The sequence below is a fragment of the Excalfactoria chinensis genome, chromosome 13, assembly GCF_039878825.1.
Source record: "Excalfactoria chinensis isolate bCotChi1 chromosome 13, bCotChi1.hap2, whole genome shotgun sequence".
Taxonomy (NCBI): Eukaryota; Metazoa; Chordata; class Aves; order Galliformes; family Phasianidae; genus Excalfactoria; species Excalfactoria chinensis.
Window position 1 is genome coordinate 6,349,080 of NC_092837.1, and position 18,860 is coordinate 6,367,939.

At 44.8% G+C, this 18,860-nt stretch overlaps 2 protein-coding genes across 4 annotated transcripts; one reads left to right on the top strand and one right to left on the bottom strand.

The window, feature by feature from the left end:
- Positions 1–739: 739 nt before the first annotated feature.
- Positions 740–13,043, bottom strand: FAXDC2 (fatty acid hydroxylase domain containing 2). 3 transcript variants are annotated; one of them, XM_072347884.1, is made up of 10 exons: positions 11,975–12,152; positions 9,493–9,557; positions 8,325–8,372; positions 6,377–6,468; positions 6,170–6,273; positions 5,349–5,470; positions 4,834–5,039; positions 4,122–4,227; positions 3,150–3,316; positions 740–2,036 (listed from the first exon to the last, which is right to left on the bottom strand). In XM_072347884.1, exons 3-10 carry the CDS (start codon positions 8,370–8,372, stop codon positions 1,880–1,882), a joined length of 1,002 nt encoding a protein of 333 aa, XP_072203985.1. In that variant the 5' UTR covers positions 9,493–9,557; positions 11,975–12,152; the 3' UTR covers positions 740–1,879. The 3 variants fall into 3 exon arrangements, with proteins under 3 accessions (XP_072203985.1, XP_072203986.1, XP_072203984.1); XM_072347883.1 differs by lacking the exon at positions 9,493–9,557 and adding an exon at positions 12,769–13,043 and having other exon boundaries at positions 1,742–2,036; positions 11,760–12,543; XM_072347885.1 differs by lacking the exon at positions 11,975–12,152 and having other exon boundaries at positions 9,493–9,632.
- A 197-nt stretch (positions 13,044–13,240) lies between these two features.
- On the top strand, positions 13,241–18,198 carry CNOT8 (CCR4-NOT transcription complex subunit 8). The gene is made up of 6 exons (XM_072347888.1): positions 13,241–13,453; positions 14,428–14,621; positions 15,214–15,375; positions 15,715–15,859; positions 16,464–16,574; positions 16,882–18,198. The coding sequence occupies exons 1-6, from the start codon at positions 13,337–13,339 to the stop codon at positions 17,029–17,031; spliced, it is 879 nt and encodes a 292-aa protein (XP_072203989.1). The 5' UTR covers positions 13,241–13,336; the 3' UTR covers positions 17,032–18,198.
- Positions 18,199–18,860: the final 662 nt, after the last annotated feature.

The following is an 18,860-nucleotide window of genomic DNA, read 5'->3' on the forward strand; positions in this document are numbered from 1 at the left end:
TGCCTCGCTGACTCTTCTTTTGTTGTTTTTTTTTCTCAAGTTTCCAATACAGGTAGAATGACTTTTGTAAAATAAAAACCAAGTTTTCATCTCAGTGGCACAGAGTGGGTGCCTGGAGGGCAGCATTTCAATGAGTAGTTTACAGCTTCACTTTCTGCAGACACTTGAACATAGGACCGACGTATCTGTGACAAGCACATCCCCTCGGTGGGGAGCTCCAGAAGAGCATGGACTGGCCCAGGTACCACCGCCCCTTTGCAGCACTCGGGGTCACCCAAGGCCTTTGCTGCCCTCCTGTCCCCATCTCCCAATGGCAGTCTCGTGGGTGGGCTGGGGACGGTGACAGCTGTCGTGGGAGGGGTGCTTGCAGCACTTGGTCCCTGAGCTTCCCTGGTGCAGATGTATGCCCAGGGGAAAGGCAGCCCAACCTGCTCCCCCCTTCCTCTCCCAGCTTGTTCCGCTCCTGCTGGGGTTGGAAATCTTTGGATCTCAGAAACTATCGCTGAGTTGTGCCCAGGGGAGGCTCAGCCTGCCTGCTCCAACCTGCTCAGGTCACACGGATGAGACCTCAGCCTCGGTGGCTGGAACAACAGGGGGATGGTTCGATGTGCTGGCCCTTCTCAGACTGGCTATGTCCCAACCTCAGCCTTCTGTTTCCCAGACTAGAAAGTGTGCAACCTTCTTCAGCCGCATTTATCGTAGAGACAAACTTAAAATGACTCATCACAGACCATTTATCAGTTGGGAGGAAAATCTTGTTAATATGGCCCGCTGTACATGATCCATCTCCTGTCGATAGTACATAATCTTTGACCCACGTGCTAGGATCATCATCGCATATAAAAGAGAAAAAAATGTAAAATACTTGAATGAGAGCTTGTATTATAACATTAATATTATTCAGAGTATCTGCTTTCTAGGCTGATGTGATTCATTATTCTAGTAATGCTTTAGTCCTTTGTAATTTGTGGTAATTATGCTTTTTCCTTTTTAATACAAAAAAAAAATGTATAAAAATAAAAACTTCAAAAGACAGCGCGGTTTGGGGTTTGTGTTCTGCTGACCGCTGTGTTTTCCCCTGAGGGCTGTAGGCTCCGTGGGATGGGATGGTGTGGGTTGGTTGGAGGAACTGGAGGGCAGTGCAGGGAGAGCTGCTGCTATGGGCTGACAGCTGTGAGGCTCGTCAGTAGGAGCTGATGTAGCAGGGCTTGTGTCAGTTGGATTCCAGGTTAAAGGGACTTCCCTTCTTTTGGGGCACTGGCTGGGAGGGCTCTTGTTTCCTCCCATATAAATTTAACAGGAAAAACATCAGCCCCCAACTGTCCTTTTATTTTTCCTGTGCCAGAAACTCTACGTTTGCACAGGTTGGTTTGTGGAGTGTTGATGAGGATGAGCAGCCCCAAAATCAGACCTGCATCTTACAGAGCAGGAAAAACTGCTGAGGGGAAAGCAGGCCTGTTATGTGCATGAAGGGGATGTCTGCAACCATGTGGGTTTGGTTCCTGTGCTATGTGGCTACAGTGACCTTACTGGTATCGTTAGAGAAGTGGCCATGGTCTATGAAAAGTTGTTATGACCTTAACAATGAGAACTGAGCATCTCCCACTGCCACACAGCCTAGAATGCATCTTGCAGGCAGCTGGAACCAAGAAGCGGTGCAATGGCTTAGAAATAACTATCTGGAGTTGTTTTTTCATGCTTTAGGTGGCAAATAACAGGCAGTACATGCAGTCATCTCAAGTATCGTGTTTAAGTTCAGTTTTGAGATTCATTACTTGTGAATAATAACTTGTTTCCCAAGTAGAACACTTGTTAGCGTACATCATTGTCTCTTCCTCTCCTTGTCCCTGGGCTCTGCAGGAGCTGCAGGCTGAAGGGCTCACCCTGCCCTCTTGGGTATATCAGGGATGCTTTTGGAGAGTGGTGTGAGGCTGAGGAGGACCCTGTGTCTCTCGTAGGCTTTGCTTTGTCTGAACACATCATCTGTTCCATGCAGATAATCCAGCACTCCCAGGACTCCGTAACACTGGTTGAACCTGGAAGTCCAACAGAGAAGAAACATCACTGGAAGGTATTGAAGTTACCTCACCCTTCCTATTCCCATCTCCTTTCAGAGCTCTGATAAGCCATTCACCTGATTGCTGCTGCTGTACCTCTGATGAACCCCTCAAAACATTGTTATCCAGGAACAGTGGCACTGAGCAACTGCCCAGCAGCTCCGAGCTGTGGGAGCAGCTGTGCGCCCACCTTGCCATGTTCTTGAGCTCAGGCTGCCCAGAGATGTGGAGCTGCTGTGCTCCCAGCAATGCAGACACTGGCACAGCCCTTCTGCCCAGACAGCGCCTGAGCTGAGCTGCGGGTGAAATGGTTGGTAACAAGAACTGGGCCCACGTTCTGGGTGTTGCCTTGCACTTAGGTTGCATTAGAACTACCACATCTTCTGTTTCTGCAGGAGAAACAAACTGCCTGAGGAAGTGTTTGTATGAATTTCATGCACAGCAGGGAGAAGGAAACTATTCTTCTGCTGTTTTGGTAAGTATCCCTGAATGCTGTACTGAAAGTTTGCTCTCTCCTGTGTAAAACAGAGCTGGGAACCTTTGCCAAGAAGGGTTAACTGAGGCTGTTTGGCTGAGGCGTTACCTGTCATCAGCACTAATCTCAGTGCATAGGAAAGAGACAGGGAGATGGCTGCAGATTTATTGTGCCATGTGATTTGCCTCTGCTCTGTTTTGATTCTAGATCACGTACAGTATCTTCTAAACTTCCAGGAATAGCTTTGCAGTGTTTGTTTGATGTTCAGGTGATAGCTGCTGCTTTAGGCACTGTGTGCTTTCCTTCCATGTCACCTTAGGACACCTGAATCACTTGGACTTGGCTGCTGTGTTTGTGCTCTAGGTAAGGATAGGCTGACGGAGGGTAGATGTCAGTGAGGTGGATGGCAGTTGTGCAGGAAGGCAGCTTGGTTTGGAAACCAAAGCTCTGTTGAACTGCTCCAAGACATCCAAGATCCTGGTCTGCTGTCATGTGAACCACACAGGTTTCTCTGCTTGTATGTGAATGATGCAAAATCACTTGGCTCTCAGAAAGGAGCTTTGTCTGCCAGCAGTGACAGGGCACAGGAAGGAGGAGAAAGGGAAGCTGGGACGTACTTGAGGTGATGGAAGTCGTGGAACTCTGGCGATGGGAGGAAGGGCAGGTGGTAACCACAGTGTGAAATGCTTGTTATTATAAGAGCAAAGGAGAACCACGCTGTGATTGAAACCATGTGAGACCCCATGAGCATCGGGCCAGTCATGACAGGCAGCGTGTTGGAGAGCTAGAAAAGAGAAGTAAACCACCTCATTAATGGGACAATGAGCAGGCTGTCCTCTAGGAGCTGAATTGCTTCACCTGGGTCACTTGTGCAAAGCAGCATAAAGGGCAGATCCCTCTGAAAACACCTTACCAAAACTACGTGATCATCAAAGGTAGAATTCTACTCTGAGCCAACTCAGGTTTACTCACTGTGGAATACAGCCAGAGCCCTAAAAGAGGCGAGATCAAACCAGGCCTATGAGGGCAGCAGGATTCCAGCTACTCACCCTGGAGTCAAAGGGGAGAATTTCAGCATTACCTTGGAATAGTGCTGAAACTGCTCCTAGGAAAGCAAGCTGTAAAAAGGTTCTAAGTTCACGTGATGGTGTGGACATGTGCAATGAAGTGACGCAGCTGGGATCATCACTTCATTGCTTCCTACCAGTGGCACAAACAGCTGTCAGTGCCCAGGTTAAAGCTTACTGCACCAAAAAGTCATTCTTATAGCCAAAGGGAGACTCACAGGGTCGAGGCCTCTCATTTACAGGAGATGGTATTTGGACACGGAAACCCTGTGCTCAAAGAAACAGCATTCTTATCTAGCAGAGGCCTTTGGATTTGTGCTCTTAAAACTAGTAAAGTACAGTACAAACAGGCACTGCAGCACATCTACAGCTGGGCTTCATGGAAATGCAGCTTAGCTTCCTTTTCTAAGAAAGAAGATTCCAAGGAAGCATTTGCTTTGCTTCTCTTACCACCTCTCCTCATCCCATGGAGACCACACTACATGCAGGAAGTGGAAAGTGACCATAGGAGAATCCACTTACTATGTGTTCTAGTGGGTGAGCATAAATGGAGACCACACCAATGGGGGCAGTCCATTCGTGGTGCTTCTTGTGGATGTGCTTGTACAGGAGTGGGAGATGAGCAAGCCTAAGTAGAGAAAACAAAGAAATGTAGTTTTGCTCCCCATAAGAAAGGAACATGGAGCAACAGAACAGCCCCCAGAGATTTGCTTGTGCCCATCTAAGCCAGATCTTAGAGCAGGGAATGGCAGTGCAGCATCCATGGTTTCCTCTTGTTAGCACTCAGCCCTCATCAAATGGTTTCACTGTCTGTTGGTTGGTGTTAAACTCAAGTTCTGATACATCCCATAAAATCAAGTCTATGAACGACTGATTTTCTCAGACTTGGGAGCACGTTTCAGTAAAAGACTCGCTTCGTATTTTCACTGTTCTGACTTTTCTGACCGGTAACAATCAGAGACAGGATTGTAGGTTTTCTGGCCCTTAGTCAGAAATGGCCTCTTGTTCTTTCTGGGCATTGCCCAGAAGGAAAATCTGTGTATTTCTGAGAACGCTGTGCCTGCTTCTGCACAGTCTTGTTGGCTTTTTCTTTCCTTGCTTCAATTTTATCCTCCACTGCTGGAGTCACAAAGACAAGACTGATGGAAGAGGGTGGACCGGGGCCGTTTCAAGAGATGGGTACAAGCTTAATGGCATCAGAGCAAACCAGAGTCCTGTTCTGTGCTCAGCTCACCTGTGTGAATAATAGAAGAGGATTTCCTCTATGAGGGTAAAGACGCTCAGATCCACAAGAAACCACTGGAAAGTGGGTAATTCCTTGCTGAAGGTGTTGCCCCACCATTTCATTACATAGAACATGGGCACGAGCATGGGGAAGGAGACAAAGAACAGATTAAACAGCGCTGTGTAGATGGCTTGTCGCAACTTCTGTGTGTCCACCTGCAAAACAGAAGTCAGGATTGCAGGCTATATCAGAAGCACTGTGGCTTTGAGTTGGAAGGACGAAGAGCTTTAGGATTAGCTGCTTTCACTAGTCAGCTGTAGGATCAACTTGTTAACAAGCAGGCTATCAAGATCTGATCAGCAGCCTAATTACAAGAACTGTGCCTTCCTCTGCAGTAGACACACAATACTTAGCTTGATTCCTCTTGGATCCTATCTGCTTGGAAAAGCATAAGTGGTTCTTCTCCCTTTTCCTAACAAACTACAAGCATTTAGCTAGCAGAAGTAGCACACAGAAGTACTTACAGGATCATTCTTGCCCAGCTGAATGCGATACCGAGTAATGAAAGTTGGCTTTCCTGTTACATCAGCCACCATAAGGATTCCATTGAAGAACCAAAAAACAAGGCTAGGAACCAAAGCAGCCCCTGTGATGTGAGGAAGGGACAGACACTTAAATACCTTGGGAGCTTTGGGCAGTTTAAAAATACAATGGAGCAGTACCCAGAGGACTTTACTAGGAGCTACATGTGCTGCGATGCTTTAGAATAGAATATGAGTAGGTTCTGAAGCCCAGTAGGGACCCAGGGAATGGTGAGGAGGTTAAACTGTATAAGTGCCCCATAGGCTAAAATTTGCCCACACTGTGAGCTTTTCTGGGAGGCTGGGGATCTACCTCACCACTGATATTTAAATACACATTGGATAAGGCTGAGTTGATCCCTGGGACCTTGCACCATCCCTGCCGAGCCTGTTCACCAGCAGTTAATTACAGATGGAGCAGGGTTGTGTATGTACTACAGCAAGCGTAAAATTCACTGATTTTACTTTAACTTTCAGAAATTAGTTCTGCTGAGTCATTCATTCATTCATTTCTCACAGAAGCAAAGAGCACCATCTACGCAGGGAAGTGATTTCTGTGCACAAAGATGAATCGTTAACCTGTGTAATGGGTCTAATGAGGAATCACCCCAAAGGCAGCATGGTTGTGCTGTCAGCTGTAGCTGCCATGAAGGCTAAGTGTGTTTTAAGTAGTGGGTTGAGGAAGGCACAGTCATGTTCCATTTGAGATGCACTGCATGGAGGGTTCCTTGTACAGCAAAGGAATGTTAACCCGAGGAACTCACCAAAGAGGAAAAGTGACCATTCCCTTCCGTCAAACAGGTAGTAAAGCTTCAGCCATGTTGTCTGCCAGAAGTAGCCCGAAGTATCCCAGATCTTTTGCACGCACCTGTGGGAATAAGTGTTCTTAGTCACTCCTCTTTTCACTGTCTGCCTATCCCCTCTCCACAAAAACACTTTTCCTCAAGCCCCTTTTGTCTGAGCAATCTTACCAAGAAACAGAGTTCACTAAGGCAGTGAATATGAGCAGCGCTGAGCCAAGGACAAGGGCAGACATCTTCACAGCAACCCAGAGCTTATCTTCCTGCGCAACAAGCAACAAGAGTTGAGTGCATGCTGCTGTCCTGTACTAAAGTTAAAACACGCAGCTTCTTAAAAGTACAGTGTTCTCTAAATCCTCGCTCTCAGCCACAGAAATATTATCTGCTGAAGGGATCTTCTTGTGTGCTGTGAGAGCACTGCGATGTTAACACGATTCCTTCAGCACAGCAAGGACTTGAACTTCACAAAGCAACTGCAAAACAATCAGAGAATGAACAGAGTCCTTTTGGTTCTAGGAACATTCCAAAAGCAGCATTCAACGTATTTGAACACGTAAGTAATTAAAAATGTTTATCAAATATATGACAAATACATAATTAACCGTTTGTCTCCTAGCATGGCCCCAGTTGGAACTGACTTTGAGCTTTCTCAGGTGAGTATGTGTTGTATTTATCTGCAGGATGACTAAAAAACAAATGCGGCTCTAAAACAATGTAGTGTAATAACCAGGTAGAGTCTTGTGCATTACTCTGTCCTTCCTGTTTCTTATTGATGTGTGTTGTGCTGCAAAAACAGACTGGAGTAAAAACAGCATGATTCATAGCTGCTGTCTTGGTCCTGTCCTGGCAGAGAGGACAAACAAGAGGCAGCTCAAGGAGTAGCTGTTGAATGCAGGTGTGTTTTGGGTAATGCAATACAGAGGAACCCTGACAACACAGCTTTCAGCATTAGGAGCTCTTCTGGGTTCTGTAACAGCTACAGAATATTAAACATTGCCCAGAACTTGTCAGCAATATTTATCTGTCCCAGAATAGAACTTTGCTCATTAGCACTGAAACTTTTCTTGCTGAAACAAACATTTATTCCTATCATCTCAGTTTTTGTCAAGTAGGCAACTGAGGAGAAAGTAATTTCCTGGACTTTTGCCCTACAGCTTCATGTCAGTGAGCCCCATAGGCTCACACTGTAAGCAATACAATCGGTTGCCAGCATTATCAGTGGGTGACTCCACTATTAATGCAAGGCTGGCAGAAATCACCTGTCCCAGCTGCACAGCAGTACGTGCTGGGTTTGGGGCTGGATATTTGCTTTCACAGGTCACAATGCTTCCATTTGTAACCATGTTGTCCATGTTACACTAATATATGCTGATAGTAGATAAGGATTTCTTAATCTTTAAAGCCTGGAGCACCATCTGGGTATTCTTTAGGCAAAAAATAGAAGTATGAAAAGCCATAAAATACTTTGAGTCTTTTAACAGAACTCTATCCTATAAATCTTTCTTTCTCCTGAGATGACAGACACACCAAAGAAAAGCTCCCAAGTTTTTACAGAGCTGGAATTCTTAGTTAGACAAAGTGGTGTTTGATTCTTCACTGTCCTCCAGATGAAGATCTCAAAGATTCACCAAAAGTAATGACTCCTGATCCACCTCCGAGTCCTGCTTTGAGGCAGGATGGGGAGTAGCCACAGTTCAGCACTTGAGCTCTTTTCAAAGCCTTCTGATAGAAACTGTCTTGTTTGGAGGCTGTGCTTTTACCACACGTGAGGAAGTAATTATATGAATGAACCCCATGCACTATAATTACACGAATGGCAGGGACAGAGAAGTTCACACACGAAAAAATCCTGTTTGTCAAGTCCAAGTGCTAACACCCTTGTTTCTCTTCATGCAAGGAACACCTGCGGAGAGGTTTCCAAACTTACATCCACTGATCTCCCAAGATCTTGCCCTCAGAGGCCTTGTACAATTTGCTAAATAGCTGAAGTGCCAATTGGAGTTCCTACCTGCAAGGTAAAGAGACTGAGGCACACCAGCTGGGAAACAGATTGTTCAGCAGCACTTGGAGCACTGGGACCTCACCCACCTCCTTTAAAAGATGGACTTTGAGTCCTTACCTGCTCCTGATGTGCAGCCATAGTGGAATACCCCGAGTCTCTCTTCATCTGGAATAAGAAGTGATCTGAGTGAGTTTTGTACAGCTGCAGGGTGGAAGAACGCACCGCTAACAACAGCAAATCCCTTCATCTGCAAGTTCAGTTGCAAAACTGAGGTACTTACTGTCTGTGCCCTGTCCATCCTTCATTATTGTACAAGAAACAAAGCTCTAAAGAAAGCCTTACGAAAGTTCCCTTACTTCCTGATGTGCGTTAGTCTTCTCCTATAATGCTGATGAGGAATTAAGGGTAGCAAACTACAATGGAAGAACAGCCCAAACCAAAGCTGGTGTGATGAGGTACAGCTCTCTCCCTTGACCTGTCCCAGAAACACACTGCACTCAGTAGGAACAGCCCTGCATGGCCTGCCAAGCAAACAGTGACACGAGATGCGTGCTCTGCCATGATGAAGGCATGCTGCTGAACTGACAACAATGAAAACAAATAAACCTGACTGCTATCATGTGAGCTCGTGCCATGAAGCATTAACGCAGCAGAGCACCGTGCAGCCCTCACTTGCGTGGCAGGGAAACTGTAAGTTACAGTCTGAGAGCATGGTGAGAAAATCAGCACCGCTTTAAGTCCAGCCGTGGTTGATAAGGACAGAAATAGCTGTCAGTTTCAGGATTAAAACCCAAAGGGCTGGAGGCTGCCCCACCACAGACCTCCCTGTGTTTGGCTCCTACTGGACTGTTTATTGCCACCTCTGAATTTAAAAGAGGAAAATAAGGTAAGAATCGAGCACGAGGTTGAAGCAGCTGCTGGGTCTGAATTGCTCTCCTCGGCCATATAGAGCCCTGTTTCAGGAGGTGTGCTGTGCTTGCCATAGGGATTATTGCGTAGCTGTTTTCACATTGCTGCACTCTTATCATAAACTGTAATTAGCAAAAGCGAAGAGAACATTCCTTAAGGTTTTATTGGTTTCAAACAGACATTAAGACAAATTCTAATAACATGAATGACAGATTTACTGAGCATGGCACAATTTCATCTGCTTTGGAACAATAGTCAAGCACAGGCAGACTATGTTACCTAAGGTAACAAAGGAGGCACAAAGAAGATTCCAAGGCACCTGTCTAAGGTAGAAGCAGTTAGAAAATGGTTCGTTAGGGAGATGATATTCTATTACCTTTGTGACGATTGCAAGTGCTTTGGGATTACACCTCTTGCAGTGTTTCAGAAAGGAGGAATGTGCTGCCAAAAAGAAACCATCACGTTATCCAGGAGGCTGGATGACAACTTTCTGGGTACTGCCTCACAAATGAGACTCTGTCTATTCAAGTGTTTCCAGCTCTGTTTCCCTACAACAGATTAGTCTGCAGATCAACGGGCAGCAGAGAGAAAAACTGGACTCCTTCCTCCTACTTGCATCCCTGCTTAATTGAGGACAGGAAAAGATGAGGCCAGTCCACCAAACTACTGAAGTGAAACTGTTCTGGGAAGAAAAAAAGAGATCAGACAAAAAGAGACCTGATGTGGAACCACAAGCCCTAACTCCCAACCCCATATTTCAACACTAGAGTTGTAAATATTCCGATGGGAAGATGAGAAGACAGCTCCTCACTATGAGATTTTCCAAGCTAACAGAACTACTCTATGAGAACTTCTTGCTTTTTTTTCCCCCTCTGCATCAAATTTGCCAACCAGAACTTCATTGGTAAGATATATTGGGACTGTAATATACCTGATGGAGAACACTGTCTCTTAGGAGTTACAATAACAAATAACACGCTAGTCTGAAGAGAACATAAATAACTTGCCATGGGACAAACTGGTCTTATCTTCATAGCAAAGACCTCCTGATCTTGATGAAGGAGTTTATGTTATGCAATCAATAGTATGTTCCCATCTTGTCACACAGGTCCTCTCAGTGCAGGAGTGCCGATTATCTCTATGAAAACATCACTAAGGTTGAAACATTTCAAATGAATAACCCATTCATGTCTTGGTGCTTTGCTCCGCTCCAGTCTCAGTTCCAACACTTTCCTTATTCTTTAAGGATGTTTCACTTCACTACATAAACTAACATCCTAATTTCACTTGGAAGAGACTTGGTCCAACCTCTTGCTTGGTACAGAACCAACTCAAAGTTAGATCAGGCTGTTGAGAGCCTTGGGTTGAACTCTGAGCATCTACATGGAGGGAGACTGCACAGCTTCTCTGTGAAATCTGTTCTGGTGTTGGACTCCCTCTCCTGCACCTAGTCAGAATGTCCCTTGTTATAACTCACGTCCCTTGTCCTTTTGCTGTATGCCTCACCATCTCTACAACCACCCAGCAGGGACAGAAAACAGCACAGTGTAATTATTTTGCTGGGACAGTACAGTAAATAGTGCTGGCCGCAGTGACTGTGCTAAGAGATTATTCCACTCCAAGACGATCTTATAATAGACAGCACTAGATCTGAGAGGGGCAGATGTCTCAATTACCACTACCAGCTCCATACAGCAGCACTGTATCTTTGCATGCAAAGGGTGCAATGGAGAATGCACCTCTGCTTGGAGTTGCTAGGAAGAGCCATTGCTTGGCTGAGCCTCACGTTCTATGAGTCTGCAGAACAGCTTCTATTTCTCCTGTTTTTTAAAAGAACCGGATGATCACAGGAGCCCTTCTTGAGCAAAACCTATTTTGAAACAGTACTGCCATGTCTGCTTACTTTCCCTCTCCCCAGAATCTCAATATTCTACCTTCATTGTACAGAACAAAACTTTACGCTGTTTCCATTAAAACAAGATACGTTTTGATGGACTGAGCTTTTCCTCATTGATCTCTTTTTGTTGAATAATATCTTCTGTGATTCAGAAGGCACCAGGTACGTTAACAGAAGCACTCATGTAACCATGGCTGTTCCAGCAAACAAAAAGGCCTTCCAACTGCTTGGCACTGATCTCTTTTGGCACATTATACAGCCCTGAAGCAACCAGTGAAGACCTCAGCTGTCTGCAGCTATTTGCAAGCATTTTACAGAAGCAGCGCTGTTTCAAATAGTTCCTTTGAGGTTATCTGAGTAGTTAAGACAAAATTTGATCCTAACGAAACTGTAAATCAATGTTTTTCCTGGCTTTAGGCAGTAAAGAATTCCAATACAAACTATTTCTTACATTTCTTGTTGCCCAGACAGTCCCATGCTGAGACTGCACAAGTACCCACTTCCCCTTTGTACAGCACCCACTATTGTGTTCCTGCTGCTGGCAGGAATAACTGCAGGTGTCTGCAGTGATGGACTGGCTGTCAGCCCAGCTGCTTGGGACTCCTTTTTCCCTCTTGCTTGAATCTTCTGTGTTAGAACGTCAGTGGAATCAGCCTTTATAGTGCACAGGCGGTGACAACCCACCTTGTCTTCCAATCATGGTGAAAGTACAAAACCTACTGAAAGAAAATGTAAGGATAACCCACCTGCTCTCCACAAAAGCTGCACATCAGCCACACTGTACAGTCAGATACAGGACTAGATGCTGTGTCTGGTGGCTCTCCTATCGTGCCAAGTCCTGCATAGCTCAGAAGGCAATTACAGTTCCTGGAAAAGCTTACAATTGCATTTTAAACATACATAAGACATTGCCCTTTAGTTATTTCTTCTGTTTCAATCGGGTATTTTCAAGCCACGATACCTTTGAGCTCCGTCTCTTTGCTCGCCTCCTGCTGACTGTAGCCTAGGAGAGGTCCTTTGTGCCTGCTCAGAGCCCAGAGTACAACTCCTCACCTTTCACTACTGCTGTGGAGACTTTATGAGGGTTTAGGCACCGTCCGGGGTGTTTCCAAGCAGGAGTTGGCTGTCCCCTCCCAGACAAGTCATGTGAAGCCAGTACCATGACACTGTTAGTGCTGGCACTGCTCCCTGTGCATGTGCACATGCTGTCACTCAGTCCAGTGCTCAGAATACATCTCTGTAGGTGAGAGTTTTTCATCAGGAGTGAATGGCTGCATCCGAGAATAAAAGAGACAGCTCTAGCCTTAGAGATAAGTCAAGATAAGTTTCTACCAGGCACTAACTCATGTTGTCAGCACAAAGTAGCTGATGCCAATGTGACCGAGTGGGTCAAAGGTGCCATTTGTGAAACGCATGTGAGTTACAGGGGAGTTTGGCAAAAGCCAGCAGCCCAGCTTTCATCACATCTCACCGCATCTGCAAACTGCACCAGCTGTCGCTGCATCAAACGGTTACAGGTCCAGGTCCTGTCTATGAGGATGAAATGCAAACAGGTTAGAATGTGGTTGGGCTCAGTCGTGTTTAAATCCCCTTACCGACCATAAGGTCTGTAATTACAGCACTGCAAGGTGTAACTTGCAGGAGCGTTGCCTTTATTATGCAGATGTGGCCCCAATCTGTACCACTTACCCAATGTACGGCGTCCTATTATAAACTAAGCGCTGAGCAACGAGGGTGGTACTTGACACAGCTTACCGTGTGTCCGTCCAGGCAAGGCACATTAAGGACCACTCTCAGTTAGGAAAGGAAGGAACTGGGATGCCAAGAGAATAAAGGTTGCCCAGCACGTTATTTGCTCTTGCTCTGGTGGCGTAGTTAATCTAATATGCTAAAGCAGGCGATAAGAGTGACCTGCACAGATGTCAGCGTTCCCTTTTAACCTCCGTTCAATTCAGATATGGCTTCTATCCGAAGGATTTACAGCCTATCTAAGATTAAAGGATGCCTCCGTTCGCTTTACGCCGCGGGTTGGCTCACGGCACAGCGCCACGTCACGGCCGGACACACAAGGACACCGGCTTTGCGCATGCGCGCTTCCACCCCCCCCCCCCCACCCGTCCTCTCCGCGGGAGCGCGCACCAAGCGCGAGCCACTACGCACCGCACCGCGCGCCGCTGCGGCTTTGCCGGAACTCTCGCGAGAGAGTGTCGCGAGACAACCCGGAAATCCCGCCTCGGCCGGAGGCGTCATCGCGCCTGCGGCCTGCGGTTGTACGCCGCCATCTGAAGGAGAGGGGAGCTGGCTGCGCCCTGGGCCCGGCAGGATGCCCGCAGCCCTGGCGGAGAACAGCCAGGTGATCTGTGAGGTGTGGGCCAACAACCTGGAGGAAGAGATGAGGAAAATCCGAGAGATTGTGCTGAGTTACAGCTACATCGCTATGGTAAATGCTTCACCCGTTTGTCTTATTCAAAGAATAGGGGCATGCGATAGTTGGACCGAGAGACCTTTTCCAGCGTCAGTGATTCTGTGGTGGTTCTTGAGCAAGAACTGATTTCCCGTGTCCCGTGTTGATGGAAAGGTGGCCTTAAAAAAGGGAATTAATTGACTATGGAGCTGTTCAGCAGGGATTAGTTTATACAGTAGAAGGTGGAAGGGTCAGGTGTGTACGAATCTTTAGATTCCCCAACGTTTTTGTCCTGCAGTTTTCTTGCCTGTTATGGCTGTGGAAATTGATATGAAACTGTAGGACGAGAAACCCCCAAGTGACACCTTGTTAGCAGAGGTGGCTCCTTTTTAGCGTGCTCACCTGTTGATCCCTCCAGAAGCAGAATATTCTGGCTGTAGATGTGGCAGCGTGTTCCAGAACAGCAGAATATCCTCTAGGTGGGAGCAGTCTTTTTCTGCTCTTTAAGTCTGTATCTGCTCGACAGGAGCCCAGCACTCACATGGCTAACCGCTATGAGCTATGATACTTTTCAGTTATGACGCTTTTCAGTTATGACGGCTTTGACTGGGGATGCAAAACTCAAAGATAGGAGAGAATTCTGTAATAAAAGCATGCCGTAAAAATACACGTGCCTTCAGAGTGCATAGAATCCAGTGCAGAGCAAAGCTGTGTAAGTAGACGGTAAATATATATCTACGTATTTCAAACTGTATGTTGATTGGAAACGAACTGCCTCGCTTCAATATGCTTTCATCTCGTTCTGGCCTGTTGTAATTGCTGTGCTGAAAGAGTGGGTACAGGAAGATGTGCAAGGCAGAAATTCTCTCATGTGCCGGATCCTCATTGAAAGCTTTTGTGTGTGCTGTAGTCAATGGATGTCATTTGACTTGAGAGCACAAACCGTATGCTCGCTTTGTTGTTAAGGTCTGTCTTGATTTGCAGCCGTAAGATTTCCTCTTCTTTTCTAGGACACGGAGTTTCCTGGGGTTGTTGTAAGGCCAATTGGGGAATTCCGCAGTTCCATAGACTATCAGTATCAGCTTCTTCGGTGTAATGTTGACCTGCTGAAAATTATCCAGCTGGGCCTGACTTTCACAAATGAGAAAGGAGAATATCCTTCTGGGATCAACACCTGGCAGTTTAACTTCAAATTCAACCTCACGTGAGTCTTCTGTGTTAGGGAGCAATACCAGAACAGATTATGTGAGGCTCAATGCGTATATATCATATATGTTTCCATATATTTTATGTAATCAATTAAATGCATATATACTTACTATAAGCTGATCGTGCAGTTCTTGTAAACAGAAGTTGCAGTATTTACTTCCACAACTGTCAGCCTCTTAAAAGCATGGAAGTCGTAACAAAGAGGTTTTGACACTGAACGCTGTTTGACTCAACATTATAGTGTTTGGTATGAATTTTGTTGACTTCTCTCCCATCATCTGTGGCACTTCTGTTCCCTCAGTGTTGCTTTTCAAGATGTCCGTTCTGTGGAGGTTTTATGGTGTTCTTCAGGTTTGGCAGTAGCAAAAGAATTAATGTTTGGTAAAGATTGTGGAATATCTTGTTAAATGCATAGGAGTCATGGTATTAAAAGTGATCTGAGCTTCCTAGAGACACAAACGTGGAGCTCAGCGATGGATTGCCTGCAGGTCACTCTGATTTTCCAAAACGCAACGTGTGAGAAATCTTTTGGAAATGAGCCTTCCTTGTTGGCACCCTGACTGCAAAGCTTTGCTTTTCTCCTTCAGGGAGGATATGTACTCTCAGGATTCCATAGACCTCCTTGCAAGCTCTGGGCTGCAGTTCCAGAAGCATGAAGAAGAAGGGATTGATACCCTGCATTTTGCTGAGTTGCTCATGACTTCAGGGGTCGTCCTTAGTGACAGTGTGAAATGGCTGTCGTTTCATAGGTAGGTCTGAGGTGATGGCTGGTACTACAGAACAAGATGCCTATTTTTGGCTTAAATAGTGCTGCTTTGGACCATGGAGACTGACAGATTTTAAGGAGATGGATTTCAGCAGCTGTGCAGTTCTTAATATAAATTGTAAAGGCAAACTTTAAGCACATTTGGTACTTCATTTTATCTCAGCACCTACTGTGATCTGTATTTTGTGCGTGTTTTGCTCTTATCTTCCTCTGTAGAAAAGAAGGTTGTTAGTATAGAAAATTACCCTCATGAGATGAATGTAACACTAATAGCAGCTGAGTACAGGTGTTGTTTATCAGGTTTCTGTGTGTTTGTTTTCAGTGGTTATGACTTTGGCTACATGGTGAAGCTGTTGACAGATTCCAGGTTACCTGAAGAGGAACATGAATTTTTCCATATCTTGAACCTTTTCTTCCCATCTATCTATGATGTCAAATACTTAATGAAGAGCTGCAAAAACCTCAAGGTAACTTTCATCTTCGATGCAAACAAAGGCTGGATGGGCAACATCCCTGCACGTATGCAGGAAGCCAAATGACAAAACTGTTTGTCTCTCAGAATTGGAATATAAAATCCAGTAGTCACACACAGACACTTAAGGCTAAGTCTGTATCTAATAGGTACTATGTCCCCAGTTAGAAGCTTGTCAATATGTTTATTATATTGGGAATGTTGATGTAACTGTGTGTATCTTATTACTTTTTTTTCACCTGCACAAAGTGGAACATTCTTGTCATACATGAATTGTTAATTGCGAGGCACTCAGAGGGTTGAAAATTACTTATGTACTGAATCACAGCCTTGGTTCAGGAAAGGGTGCAGCATTTGTAACCTGTGAATGTACCCACAGTCATCTCATGTGTCTGCAGCAGGAAAGCAAGGTACCTAAGTTTGGGTAGAGTATTTCTGCATTCTTGAACAGTATCTATCATTGTATTTCACTTATAGCTGGGGTGTGCATGTTGCTGGGATCTGCATACAATATATTTAACAGTTGTGTTCTGGAGAAGTGTGGCACTTACGGTGGGACATCGATGTTCAGAAAATAAACTTGACTGTTTCCATTGCAGGGCGGCCTTCAAGAAGTGGCAGATCAACTGGATTTGCAGCGAATTGGAAGACAACACCAGGCAGGATCAGACTCTCTTCTCACAGGAATGGCATTCTTCAGAATGAAAGAGGTAATGCAGTGTTCTTTTTGGTCCACCTTTCTCTCATCTCTATCCATCAGTATCAGTACAAACCATGTGTTTTTGGTGTTGCTTTTCTTTTTAAGCTATGTATTACACTTCAAAATGGTCAGTAATAAGAATTGTTTATACTGGTATGGAAATCTTTCCCTTTATTCTTCCTTCCAGTCTTTGTCTTACTGCCTGTGCTGAATCCTAGAGGTGCTGACTTCAGACAAGCTCTTTAATTAGGGTTAGGTGCTTTCCAGTTTAGAGGAACAATTAAATAATTTACTTTTTTTTTCCCTCCCCTCCGCAGTTGTTTTTTGAGGATACAATTGATGATGCAAAGTATTGTGGGCGGCTGTATGGCCTTGGCACGGGAGTGGCTCAGAAACAAAATGAAGATCCGGACTCAGCCCAGGAGAAAATGAGCATTTTGGCTATTATCAACAACATGCAGCCATGATAGGTGGTAGCCCTCAGCAGAATATGGTTACTGTATTGGCAGCTGCTGTCACCTCACCCATTTTCCCTAATGCTGTCTCAAAAGGCACAGTACACAATCTCTGGAAGGCTGCAGTTTTGCTGAAGAGCTGCATCTTCATTTGAAACCCTGGACAGAGTTGACTCAGTTCCTAATGCCAGCATTTGTGATTTGCCATCTTTTTAATACGAAGGGCAAAAGACAGAAACTACTGTGTATACCTCTGTTTTTTTCCTCTTTATACTGTACAGAATCTGCAAGGAAGACTTAACGATGTAATAATATTCCTTTAAGACAAGGACCTGGAAATCCAGTGAAGTCAGACACAGACGTGCACATGAACTTGCAAATTGTGCTTTAGAAAGCTTATTTTAAAACTTCTGCATGTTGTGAGGGTGACAGCTTCACCTCATCTTTTGCTTATTTTATCTTTGTGTAGTCTGTGGAAAATATGCTCCCTTTGATCACTGCAGAGGTTTGGGAAAGGATAACATTAAAAACGATCCTTGCAGCTAAAACTATTTGGAGATTTGCTTTAACAACAGTGGGAATGGATATTACTTGAGTCTCGAGTTGATTTGGTCAGCTTCGTAGTTGCTGTTTCACTGTGGTACAGGCTTGATCCATACTGAGCCTTGGCTTAGTTCTTGCAGGCGTTAAACAATTGTAGATAGAGATGAAGAGGGCCTTTTGCTTGAGAACCTCTTGACAGGACCAATATTCTGACTTCAGTTTCTTCAACTTGACCTACGAATTTTAGTCTCATTATGACACAGTTAATTCAGAACATGGATAAACTTGATCCTCTTTTTACTCCACGCTTAACAGCTTCCAAAACAGCTCTCCTTCATTACAAACATCTAAATCAGAGCTAGAGAATGGATGAACAATGTGGGATTCTGACTTCTAAAGATCAAGTCGCTCTATAATACTTTTTCTTCCCCAGCAGCTCTGTAATGACATTATTGAACAAGGAAAAAAACCTGCAAAAGTTTTGGATGTGGCAAACTCAAAATTTTGACTTGGTCATGCATTTAACACAAGCTTAAACAATCCGTTATTAGGAACGAGGGTTTGGAGCTGGTGTTTGAAATGCTTGTAAATAGTACCTGGTTTTAATTTTTGTAAAATAAATTTTTTTTAAACAAGGCCTCGTTTGGGAATTTTAGTGCTTGATGGAACTCGGCCTTTGGAATCTGAACTCAAGAGAGACCTGCATGCAAGAAAGGGAAGATGCTGAAGTTTCTTTTACTACTTATGATGTACGACTGAGATAGTTCTTAAAATTTGCTTTGCTCAGCTGTTCTTTGATAAGCTTGTGCTTAAAATCCCTGTGGTGGAAGAACCTCAGCAAGCAGCTTAGCCACTTTAAATGACCTATCTATTTTGCTGATGGGTCCTGCTTGACATTTTCCTGCTTCAGCTTCACCAATTCCTGCTCAAACAATAGGAGAGCTGTTTGGTTAAGCAGTAGCTCCCCCTTCTGGTTCAAGCAATTCCAAGTTAGTGGGAACAACTCAACGGGTTAACGCATCTCTTGATACAACTTACTCCTTTTACCTGCTGCTGTTTGCAACGTTTTGCTTCTAGAAGTTGCTGAGGCTCTTTGCAGCCTTGTTCTTTCAGAAAGAAGTTTTTATGTTACGATGGAAAAAAGCTCCAGTAAGCTGTGAGAATGGCCAGCACAGTGCATGATCAGGACTGCAGGACCTAGGATCACTTTTGACACTTGAAGAAGAGAGAACTTGTTACTACCTCACATTTACACTCGCTGTATTTAAAAGCTAACAAACAAAAACACAAAGCTGAGT

Excerpts from the sequence above, each read along its gene's own strand:
- CNOT8 (XM_072347888.1), top strand. The coding sequence starts at position 13,337 with ATGCCCGCAGCCCTGGCGGAGAACAGCCAGGTGATCTGTGAGGTGTGG. Across the intron at positions 13,454-14,427 it reads GTTACAGCTACATCGCTATG|GACACGGAGTTTCCTGGGGT; the intron begins GTAAATGCTTCA and ends CTTCTTTTCTAG. Across the intron at positions 15,860-16,463 it reads AGAGCTGCAAAAACCTCAAG|GGCGGCCTTCAAGAAGTGGC; the intron begins GTAACTTTCATC and ends TTTCCATTGCAG.
- FAXDC2 (XM_072347883.1), bottom strand. The coding sequence starts at position 11,783 with ATGTGCAGCTTTTGTGGAGAGCAG. Across the intron at positions 4,228-4,833 it reads CTCTTCTATTATTCACACAG|GCTTGCTCATCTCCCACTCC; the intron begins GTGAGCTGAGCA and ends TTCTCTACTTAG. Across the intron at positions 2,037-3,149 it reads CACGACTTCCATCACCTCAA|GTTCAACCAGTGTTACGGAG; the intron begins GTACGTCCCAGC and ends TTGGACTTCCAG.